The 11610-nt window shown below is 47.7% G+C and overlaps 2 protein-coding genes across 3 annotated transcripts in view; one reads left to right on the forward strand and one right to left on the reverse strand.

Annotated features, from left to right (window-relative positions):
- LOC118369869 (storkhead-box protein 1-like) overlaps positions 1–5344 on the forward strand; it is a 58004-nt gene extending 52660 nt beyond the window's left edge. Inside the window, exons 3-4 of the mRNA XM_035754642.2 lie at positions 1–2797; positions 3727–5344. The exon at positions 1–2797 is cut by the window's left edge and continues 60 nt beyond it. Coding sequence (XP_035610535.1) covers positions 1–2797; positions 3727–3880 — 2951 coding nt within the window. The 3' untranslated portion in view covers positions 3881–5344. The remainder of the gene's footprint in view (positions 2798–3726) is intronic.
- A 135-nt stretch (positions 5345–5479) lies between these two features.
- LOC118369870 (zinc finger protein 883-like) lies at positions 5480–11395 on the reverse strand. Of its 2 annotated transcripts, none has more exons than XM_035754643.2 (2): positions 11225–11395; positions 5480–9286 (listed from the first exon to the last, which is right to left on the reverse strand). In XM_035754643.2, exon 2 carries the CDS (start codon positions 9151–9153, stop codon positions 7510–7512), a length of 1644 nt encoding a protein of 547 aa, XP_035610536.1. In that variant the 5' UTR covers positions 9154–9286; positions 11225–11395; the 3' UTR covers positions 5480–7509. The 2 variants fall into 2 exon arrangements, with proteins under 2 accessions (XP_035610536.1, XP_035610537.1); XM_035754644.2 differs by lacking the exon at positions 11225–11395 and adding an exon at positions 10787–10990.
- Positions 11396–11610: the final 215 nt, after the last annotated feature.

Raw genomic sequence — 11610 nt, forward strand, 5'->3', positions numbered from 1 at the left:
GGAAGATCTACCACACAGGAGAGGGCTATTTCATTGTCACTCCTCAGACCTACTTTATCACCAACAGCCTGGTGAGAGAGAAGAGCTGGTGGACCTCAGGGTCTGGAGACAATGAGCTGCCATCCCCTCCCCCCATCACCTACCTGCTCAGTAATGACACCCTGGAGAGCCACTCACAGCCCCCTCTGGTGGCCCACTGCAAGTCCTGCAGCTGCTTTGCCCCTGCCCAGAACGTGACCAATCCTGCCACTACAGCCACTACAGCCACCACGGTTCCTCCATCGATCCCCGACCAGCACTCGGTTTCTGTTTCTATTAGCGAGTGCACAGGGAAGAGTCTAAAGTGGTCCCGGGACCACAAGCCTCAAGTCCAGCACCAGTCGACCTCGACGGCCGCAGACTACCAGGCTAGCGAGGTCAGCAAGACCACTACGGCTACCGCCGCCAGCAGCAAGGGCAAACCGGGGAGGAGGTTTGGCCTCAGCCTCTTCAGGAGGAACGGAGGGAAGAAGGAGAAAGTGAAGAAAGAATATGCCTCATTCTCGGGTCAGTTCCCTCCGGAGGAGTGGCCGGTGAGAGACGAGGAGGATCTGAACAATCTGCCCAGAGACCTGGAGCACGCCATCATCAGACGCATTAACCCTGAGCTCACTGTGGACAACCTGACACGCCACACTGTACTAATGAAGAAACTGGGGGAGAGAGGAGGGGAGAAAGGGACGGAAACAGAAAGACGAGGGGAAAGAGGGGTGGAAAGGGATAAGGGTTTGGACAAGGGGGACAGGGTAGACAGAGGGGACAAGGTGGTGGACAAGGGCATGTCCACTGAGATCCTGACCAGCTCCAAGCCCAGACAACAACACTCCTCCCGGCCCGTACTCGGAGCAGGGGCTGGGGGCAGGAGATCTACTTCCAAGGCCTCTCGCAGCAAGAGAACGCATTCCTCCGGGGAGAAACAGAAAGACAGGTTGAAGACTAAGGCCCCAGTGTGTGTGGATGTGGACCCAGACAGGGAGGAGCTGGTCCCCTCTCGCCTCAGACCTGAGGTCCCTGTCCATGAACCAGACCATAGAGAGGATCCAGGAGTGGTGGAGGGGAAAAGCCTCTATAAGAAACGCATTGACAACCCCTTTGAGGGTCAACCACCTGGGAAAGATACAACCCCAGCCCAGACTGTGGCCCCTAGCATGACCCACAAAGAACAGAGGAGGAGAGAGGGAAAGGAAGCGAAGGAGGGGAAAGAGAGGAAGACATCAGGAGGAGGCAGGAGAGAACGAGTGGGACACCGCTCCAAATCCTGGGACCCGCACAAAGCCAAAGTGACCGCTGATGACACAGAGCATGCTGGAAAGTCTCGTACAACCGAGGACAGGTCATGTGACCGTCTCCACGAGAGGGGGTTCACCACCGACCCCCTCCTCCTGCACCCCTCTGATACCAAACCCCCCAGAGAATTACCGTCAGACTACAGCTCGGCATACCCCCAGAGCAGCACCCTAAGGATAGACGACAAGGTTAGATATCAGAGGGAGAGAAAGAACAGAGGGAGGGACAGCAGGGAGGGAGGGAAGGAGAAGGAGGGAAAGCATAGAATGACACAGCAAGCAGAATATGGCAGTACAACGGACCATAGACACCCAGCAGTAACAACAAGCCAAACCCTAGACTCTGATGCCAACCTCCCTAGGACCCACCTCTATGACCCAGTCCCTGCCCATCCGGGCGACCCGGCCGTGCCCTGGCCAAAGCCTGCTGTGCATCGCAGGCACTCCTTCAAACACACAGACACACAGGGAGACCTAACCCACAGGCCTGACCTGCTCTCCTCTCACCAACAGGCTTTCAGTACCACCCCCAACCAGCATGGTCTGGTACACAGCAGTGGTGGCAGTAGAGAGCACAGGACTCCAGGTCATGAGCATGGGGACATTGATGGGTTAATGGTGGAGAGTAATGGCTTTATGATAGAGAGTGATGAGTTTATAGAAGATGACCACAGGCTTTACCAGAGAGCAGAGGAAGAAGATGAGGATGCCTGTAGTTCTCTTTATCTGAGTGAGGAGGGAGTCATTGACAACAGAGAGATCTATCAAACACGAATGTCTCACTATCATGACTCTCAGTCCCTCTACCATGATCCTCAGACCATATACCAAGACACTCACTTCGACCACCAAGACCCTACTCACTACCACGACCAACCTCACTCCTCTTACCATGAGCCCCAACCCCACTTCCCCGACCCCCAATCTCTCCAAGGAGACTGGGATAGCACTTATGCGGAGGAGCACTCTTCTACCATCCACCAATACCCCTCTCTGTCCCCTCACAGCCCCCACGGACAGGGGAAGGAGAGGTGCGTCAGAGTGAGCCGTTCTACCCTTAGCCACCTCAGACAGACGTCACCAGGGACCCACAGTGATCCCAGCCCCAGGCGAGGAGCCCCGATCCTTGGGGAGCGACGGCAGGGCGACAGCCTCTCCCTGGAGGGTTTGGAGCATGCTGGGGTGGCAGAGAGCAGCATATTTGACTACTGCCAGACCAGCGAGGTGGAGTCTGACGCTGAGACCCTCCATAAGTCAGCAGACGAGGGGGACGGGGAGTCGGCTCACTGGGGTTGCAGAGTAGAGGAAGACGGGGACGAAAAGGGGGGCTGTGAGACCCTGAGGGAGAGAGGAGGCCTTCAGAGCTCAAGTATCAGTCTGGGCATGTCCAGTGGAGCCAGAGGGGGAAAGATGATGGGGGAGGCAGGGGAGAGTCAGAGCAACACGGGAGACAGCGGGATAGACTCGCCATGGTGAGTTTCTTTGTATTAATCATCATCGAACATTAATGGATTGCAGTTATAACACTTTTAACAAAAGGTCTCATTATATTTTGTGAAGTGATTCTGACAATTTGCACTAGCTAGGTATTGTTAAATTACCATGCTATTCACCAGCATTAGTATTTTTTACGAAAGACAAAATACTCTTATATCTGCTCTTCTCCCTTAATGTATATGCCCCAGGAATGGGACTGTTCCAGGCAGCAGGACCTCTTCCCATACTGTCCTCTCCTGTCCTAAGGTCCCAGTCTGCCAGAAACACATAGAGGCATTTGGCCCTTAAATCCCCTGTTTATTTGTCTTCTCACCTGTGACCTAGACCCCTTTCTCCAGCTGTAAACCTTAGCCTCTATCTGGCTGAGGTAGAGGCAACAGGGCCTACAGAGCCAGCTGCCTATAGCGCTGGCCCAGGGAGGGTGGAAGAATGTGGAGCTGCAGTGAAAATAAGCTGAGGCTGGAGGTAGTTAGATGACACATGGCCCTGGTCGGCAGTGTGCTTCCCTTTCTTCCCTTTTCATGTAAATGGATATAAAGCTGAACAAACACCCCGTAGCCAATTAGACCAGGCAGTATTTATACAGAGGGGGATGATTACTGTGAATAATGAATGGGTAAACCCTCACATTTAACATTGAAGAGGGGAAAAGTTTTGCATGAACTTTATAAGAACTTGGCATTTTCCCTTTTGTGGTGAAGAGTAGTTTTTTTTCACCCTGAATTTCACAGTATAGTTAGTACCTGACTAGGTATCCCCTTCCCCTTTCCCTGAATGTAAGTGTGTGTCTATCAGTGTATTCCACATTGTATTTCTGTCCTACTGATATGGTTCATCTCCCCACAGGAGCTTTTTGTGTACATTTGATCATTTATACCCGGTTCTTCCATGTTTCTCCCTACAGCACCCATGTGACTCTGGCAACCAACAACACAGTGATTCTGGAGGGTCTAAAGAGGAGAGGTTTCCTACAGAACCTGGAGAAACTGCACTCCAAGAGCTCCGCCATGAGACCACAGAGCTCTTTGCTACAGCTCACACCAGTCATGAACGTATAGAAACCATAGGCTCCCAGATGCATCTCAGAGGGAGGGACAATGAGCTCCCTGACGCAGCTCCGTGTGAGGGCCCATGAGCTTCCTGACGCAGCTCTGTGTGAGATTCCCATGAGTCCCCTGATGCAGCTCCGTCTGTTCCGCCATCAGAAAGCGTGGGAAGTAAGAATGTGCAATCAGATATGGGGTTCACAGCCGAACTTCATGGACTTCCAGCATGTTTGTTTCACTGCTGTAATAAACTTACTGTGAACACCTAGCTTTTCCTCATTGTCTATGCTGGTTAGCTGTCCACTCCTCCCGGGATAGTGTATAACAGCAACTTATGGATGCTCAACCCAGACCTACCCCAGTGGATGTCCTTGTATATTTTATTCTTCCCCTTTCTGTATATAACATTTAACAGGAATATCCTGAGAGACATATTTGGCTAGTGAATCTGCTGCAATGAATGCATGATCAATCAATAGGTGGTGTGGATGTAGGAGGTAGTACTGTGAGTTTGCATGGTCCTTCCACTAGGCCTGAAATTGAATTTTCATACCTTTCCTTGTAGCCATGTGTAACACAAATATTTATGTACCACACAAGCCACCACCTCACTGAAAGTTGTTCACACTTAATAAGTAGCACCATTCGCTTCGCCATGGAACCCGTCACTCTTCCACCACCAGCACCCAGGCCTTAGCTTCTCAGCTACCAGGCTCCTTTGTATTGAATAGTAGTGCCTACCTACCCTTTACCCTGCAATGACTTTGCCTTTCATAGGATTTCCTCTTGTAAGTAAACAAGTTCATTGAAGTCGCTCAGTAACAGCCGATACAAACCAGAACCTGGCAGACAGAGGTGATAAGCTAAGTCCTGGGTGTACATGGAGAGAAATCCCAGCCACATCAACATGGCTCTGGGAGAGCTCGGGTTAGGAATTGAGGTGGTTTAGTGTTGGGTGATAGCGAGATGACGTGTGTTTAACTTGTATTTATTTTTATTAAAAATTAGGTCATTACTAAACAGTGGGACTTTTACAACTAGAAGGGACGGCTATAATTTTGGTTGGGAATGAGGTAAGCAAACCTTAGACAAGGCTGCCCCCAATTGGACACAGTAACAAAAGAAATGGAAGCATGTTTGAAAACTCAAATGAGCCAATGGTTACAGTAGTTTGTGGGGAGGCAAAAGCATAGTCACCGACATAAATTTGAGAATTTCCAAGTTAGGTGGAAAGAAGTTGTCAAGTAACATGGATTAATGAATATTTAACTGATCTGAAAGTCCTAGGAACTTGTCAAGCAACCCAACTTCAACAGCTCGTCTGTAAAGGGTTATTATAAGTTCAGGCTAGAACTTCTCTCCTTTTGAAAAGGATATTTTGGTTGTGTCATCGTCCATCTGTATCGACTGCTCCACACAGAGACAAATTAAACTCTGCCCCTGACCACTACATTGTTACTGGGAGATTTGATTTGGATGAATATTAAACTTCTACATTGGCCCTGCCCACTGTTGTATTTTTAGGGAAACTGAGTTAACATGTAACAAGAAGCATGTGGGTGTCATTACCAGACTTCAAAATAACAAATCAGACAAAAGAAACCATTGATGCAATGTTGACAGTCAACTTTTATTTATCCATATATGCAGCAGTCAGAAATGTGGGGAGAGGTGGAGCTGGGTGGGACCTCTACGGTTATCAGAGCCATATAGGGATCAAAAACATTCTCACTTCCTTAATTCAACCTTGAAGAAAATCTACATTGAATGCCAAACAAAGACAGGAGAGAAAATGAAATGACAATGAAGATGTAACAGTGTGCAAACAATGTACATAGAAGCCCAAAAATAATAAATGTAATGACATCAACTTAAAATGCTGGGTGTAAGTTAAGAATAAAGGAGTTGCCAAACCAGAAGTCTTTTTGTTTGTTTTATGACAGCCCGGCATACATTTCTACAGCATGCAGTAAGGCACCTATCTAACACAAGGAATAAGCCTATGCTACCGTTTGAAGCAGAACTGTTATTCAAAAAGGGGTAAAAAGAATAAAGGATGCTCAAAATAATTCCTTCCCATATTTTTTTATTTTAACAGTATAATAGCTATTCTTCCCTTTCAAAATGACCCAAACGGTATTTAAAAAAATAAAAAACGGTTTTATTTATTTATTTATACACAGAACAGTAAATAAAAAGCGTAATCCCATGGAATTTGGAAAACCTGGAAGTTCAAAGTCAAGAGTGGTGTCACTAAAAGCAACCTATAGTCGTCTAGATAGGTAGTAAACAACCTATTATTACACTGTCCAATTTGGGCACTTCTACTCCCAAAACCATTTAGTGAAATCAACTATAATTCTACACACTGCTAATTGAAACGAGTAAAGAAATAACTCTTGAACATCAGAGTCCATCGTCTATCTAATAATGATGTTACATTTGGTGCTGAAAGAACTGGATCGGGAATCAATTAAAAACAGACGCAAGTCAACTTCAGATAATGCTACCAGATAGTTTATTTTTTTGCGGTGATTTTGTCCATTTCTCCTTTTCATGACTGTTAATTGCATCCCAAAAATACAGAGGCTTGAGGCAGTATTGCTCTCCACACTTTAGCTGTACAGTACAGACCACATCACTGGCTACAGACCACATCACTGGGTACATACCCATCCACATGGATCTGCATCTCACTGGCTGGAAACCCTAGATGGCAACCCAGATATGACAGTATGTACATACGAGAGCAGCAGCAACATTTCCTGGTAGCTCTGTAACAAAAACAATTAATGAAAAGGAATCTGGAGAAGGGAGGTGAGAGTATGTGGATGTTACTATAAAAAAAACGCATCTAATTTCTGGAACAAAACTGCACAGTAGTCACCTATACAGATATATAAAAAAGGATAAATCAACAATTATTTACATAGGATCTGTCTCCCCCCATGAGTTTACAGGTGGTAAGATGGGTTAAAAAAATGCACATTTGAAAAATTGCTAATTTATGCCATCAAGACAGTATGACTTGATCGCAAGTTGCATCAGTAGCCAAGAGTGGGAGATTGACCTCAACGAGGGTTAGATCGGAAAAGCACTCCATATAGTAGAGGGAGAAATATGCACAAGTGAAATAACTACAAGTGTTTCTCTCCGTTAGTCAGGTAACATTTATCATCTAGATTATCAAATCATTTTTCTTTTCTTTAAAAGCAATCAAAAAGAGGGGGTTCTGGAGCGAAGAATCACAATCACAAAGGAGAAACACAGGCTCATTCAAAATGTCTATCACACAATTTATTCAAAACTAACTGATCTGAAAGTCCTAGGAACTTGTCAAGCAACCCAACTTCAACAGCTCGTCTGTAAAGGGTTATTATAAGTTCAGGCTAGAACTTCTCTCCTTTTGAAAAGGATATTTTGGTTGTGTCATCGTCCATCTGTATCGACTGCTCCACACAGAGACAAATTAAACTCTGCCCCTGACCACTACACTGTTACTGGGAGAGCTGGCCGGGTTTTATTGGCTGTAGTCCTTGTCGTCTGGAGCTCGGGACCGATTGGTAGAACAGAAACATCACAGGGGTGGGTGTCGGTCAGGGCTGTGTGTGAGTGAGAGACAGTAGGTGTGTGTAGGGATCTCACTGGTCGATGTGGATTCTATGATGCCTGGAGAGAGAAGATGAATGGTTGAAGCCTTTTCCACACTGGGAGCACCTGTATGGCTTCTCGCTGGCCAGGATACGCTGTTTGAGGATGGTGGTGTGGGGGAATCCCTTCGTCGAGGGAACGGCGCTGTACTGTTGCTGCACCACTACCTGTTGCTGCTGCTGCTGCTTCTGCTCCTGGTGAACACGCTGGTGCCTGGACAGGGAAGAGGAGTGGTTGAACCTCTTCCCACAGTGGCCGCAGGTGTAGCTCTTCCCCTCCGAGTGGACTCTTTGGTGGCGGGACAGGGAGGAGGAATGATTGAAGCTCTTGTCGCAGTGGTTGCAGGTGTACGGTTTGTCTCCCACGCCTCCCCCCTGGTGCATCCTTGACTGCTGCTTCATAGTGGACCCGTAGGAGAAGGCCTTGCCCTGGGGAGGAGAGGAGTAGATGCGTGCTTCAAGGTGGACCTTGTGGTGCCGGGAGAGCGAGGAGGAGTGGTTGAAGCTCTTGTCGCACTGGGCGCAGGAGTAGGGTTTCCCTCCCGAGTGGACCAGTTGGTGCTTCTTAAGGTGGCGCTTGCGGACAAAGCTCTTCCTGCACTGGTTGCACTTGTAGGGCTTCTCCCCAGAGTGGATGCGCTGGTGCTCCCGCAGGGTTGCGGCTGCGGCAAAGCACTTCCCACACTGTGTGCAGCGGTGAGGCTTGTCCCCAGCATGGGTTTTCTGGTGCTGCTTCAGGCTAGAGGCCGTGGTGAAGCCCTTTCCACACTGGGAACAGGTGAAGGGCTTCTCCCTGGCGTGGAGCTCCTGGTGCTTCTTGAGGTGGCGCCGGCGGATGAAGCTCTTCCTGCACTGGGTACACTTGTACGGCTTATCCTCCGAGTGCATCTTCATGTGCTCCCGCAGGGTGATGGCCGCCGCGAAGCTCTTGCCGCATTCCGAGCAACGGTGGGGCTTCTCCGGGCTGTGGATCATCTGGTGAGACTTTAGATTGAAAGCATCAATCACCCCCTTTCCCACCATCTCCACACCTGTGGTGGCATACGCTTTCTCTTTCATGTGGATCTTCATGTGCTGCTTGAGGCTCGACTCCACAGCGAAGCTATCGCCACAGTGCACGCAGATGTAAGGGTTGGTGGCCTTGTGGATCTCAAAGTGCTGGTGCAGGTCGGCCATGCTGCCGAAGATCTCTCCGCACTCGTTGCACTGCAGGCCGTGGGCCTCGTGGATAACCACACCATTCTCGGACTCCACCGTCAGCTCGCCGCCCACGTGGTCCGACTCCACCTTAACAACATGTTCGGTCTCTGTTTTTAGCAGCACCTCTCCCAGCAGCGCCTCCCCTTTGCCCTCGCCCCCCATGGTGAAGCACTGGATCTCCCCATGGTGGTCCGGCTTGGTCACGTAGTCGTGATCAGTCTCTGTGACGATGGCGTCCACACAGGCCACGGCAGTGAGCCCTTGGATCTTGGCCAGGTCTGCCCCGTGGATCTCCAGCTCCAGGCCACGTTTCTCCTCCGTCATGATCTCCGTCTCGGCCGCATAATGCAGGTCAACCTGGCTGTGGGCAATGACACACTCCGACCCCAGCGTGTCAAGGCCGGGTGTGTCACACTCAGTCTCTGAATCAGCCATGAGAACACACTCCAGCCCGACGACCTCCGTTTTAGAGCCGGACGGGAAGCTTAGAGGGACTTGGGGTAGGAAGAGATCCACTTAGTATGGCACAACAGGGTTGGTAGTAGTGCTTAGATTCTCAGTCAGAGACCTGTCAGGTGGAAGCAATATAAGATACAGATTAAATGATGTGACATTGAGCTATCATTTACATCTCAACTAAGTGTTTCAATGCCAATGAAGTGAACAGTAGTACTGTAGAACAGTTTCAATGCTGATACTAAAGCACAGAGCTGCTAGTGTGGTGTAACAGTAATAGATTATAGGCATTTATCCTGGCAGCAAAAGGGGTGAAAAAAGTAGACAGAACGCTGTTCAGTTTGTGCATTACAAATCAAAAAAACATCTGAAACTTTATACAGAGCCATAGCTTCTGCACTGACACACTTGTTATTAGCCAGATAACTAGCCAGCCAAGACCCCCAGCTAGCAATAATTTAAGGCTAACTAGCTAAGTGAAAGGAGTACCAGTGTCAACAATACACAGTACAAAATACTTGTATTAATTCTGCAGAGACATATGGCGTTTCCCGTAATCTAACAAAGGGCAAACATCGCACGAATTTAGAAAGTATTTGAAACAGTTGAAATACATATTAATACTTCGTTAGCGGTCTATAAATTGCTATCTAGCGGGCTAAATGTTATTTAGCACCAAAGTTATGCACAAGAGCTGAGGCTACCTGGCTATCTAGGCAGATGCAGAATGGGTAACATGCAATTACTGACTAACCGATATAACATATGGACGAGGGTTTCACAGAAGCCTTAAATTGACTAAACATTTGAAATGGCATGAAAATAGTCTAAACACACTCTTTAACCAGGTAGACCAACATAACATTAACCACCTTGGCCAACATAACATTAACCACCTTGGCTACATAGCCAACATTAGCCCGCTAGTTAGCTGGCTAGGGGAGGTGAAAATAACTTGACGATACAGCATTGTTAGCGGCTAATGTTTGTCGAGTTAGCGCGCTAACTAGCTTAGTAGCTGATAACTAGCTGGCTAGTTAGTTAGCCGCATGGCTGATCAACAAATCAACCGTTTTCCCTCGCATATGTGCAACAAACCTTACATTCACCAAAGTATTTTTTCCACGGTTACGATTACAATAACGAATGCGGAAACTCCGACACAACTTGTGCGCAGTTTTAACAGGCCATCTTGTCTATGCCACACCACCACTTTCCAGCTAGCCAGGAAACATAAGATGGCTGCCGCTACGCTAGCTTCCGCCCTTCAAAGTGCATTTCAGAACTACGAGGGGGTTTCCAAAAGTATTACAAAATCTATTTTTAAGTAACGGTAGGAAGAGCCACAAAAAAGTCAGAAAATACATGTATACAACCCAAATATATAACACCGAGGTGCAGATTGGGTACTTTTCGACCTAATCCGATAAATCGGCCTGAAACAAAGATGGCTAACATTATCCGGGCGAGGAGTATTCGCCTCGCTAAAAAGCCCGGGAAAGGCGACCCCATCTTATATAACAAATGCATAACAAAGCACGGCTCAAATGCCTTCGAAATCATAAAATACACACGAGACGAATGCTTTATAATCTCAGTTGATTCAATTTACCAATGTATTGCAAGATTGAGTACGTTCGAGCACCAAGCTACCCCAAATATCCTCGACATGCGACAGCATTCCACTCAATATGGCCTAGCCTCGCGAGCTACTGCGCGAGCTACTTCGCTAGCAGGCTACCTAGCCTGGATATCAAGCTAACTAGCTGGCTATATTCCTAGCCAGCAAGCACATACGGGGCCCGAGGTCCATTTTCTTGGGACCGTCACTGGGTGAAAATGAGTCACAGAAGTAAAATAACATTTGATAGTGAAATATTTTCAATTTGTGCAGAATTTAAGAATATATAACTTAACTAGATATCTGAATAAAAAATAAACGTGTACACAATTATCAACTGATACTATAGCCTGTTTATTGGCAACCTTAAACAGTCAAAATAGACAGCTGTTTGGGATATTAATTAGTATAGGTCCGCAGGGTACCCACCTCTTTGTCTTCGGGGTATGATGAAACAAAAAGTTTAAGGGCTCTGCACAACCGATTTCTCCTGGATGCTCGCTTGCGACTGTCTGCAATGTCTTCCTCTCTCGCTTTCTGTAGAGCTTTGCGCCACTGATCTTCTGGCGCCAACAACGCATTGTAGCTTGTCACTGGCACATGCAATCAAGACTGCCCTCTATAGCCCCGGAGTAATACATCGATTCAGGCCACCGAGGTTTAGGCCGACTGTTCAAAATCGCCTTCACTACCCTCCTCTCTTCTATCCCCCCTATTATCTCTCTCTATCTCTGTCAAAGCAAGTGAAAGTCTCTCTCTGAATGTTTACATTGCCAAAGCAAGTGAAATACATAATAAACAAAGGTTAAATAAAC

Source organism: Oncorhynchus keta, chromosome 36, assembly GCF_023373465.1.
Source record: "Oncorhynchus keta strain PuntledgeMale-10-30-2019 chromosome 36, Oket_V2, whole genome shotgun sequence".
In the NCBI taxonomy this organism is placed as follows: Eukaryota; Metazoa; Chordata; class Actinopteri; order Salmoniformes; family Salmonidae; genus Oncorhynchus; species Oncorhynchus keta.

Coding starts and splice junctions, on each gene's coding strand:
- LOC118369870 (XM_035754643.2), bottom strand. CDS start 9,153: ATGGCTGATTCAGAGACTGAGTGTGACACACCCGGCCTTGACACGCTG.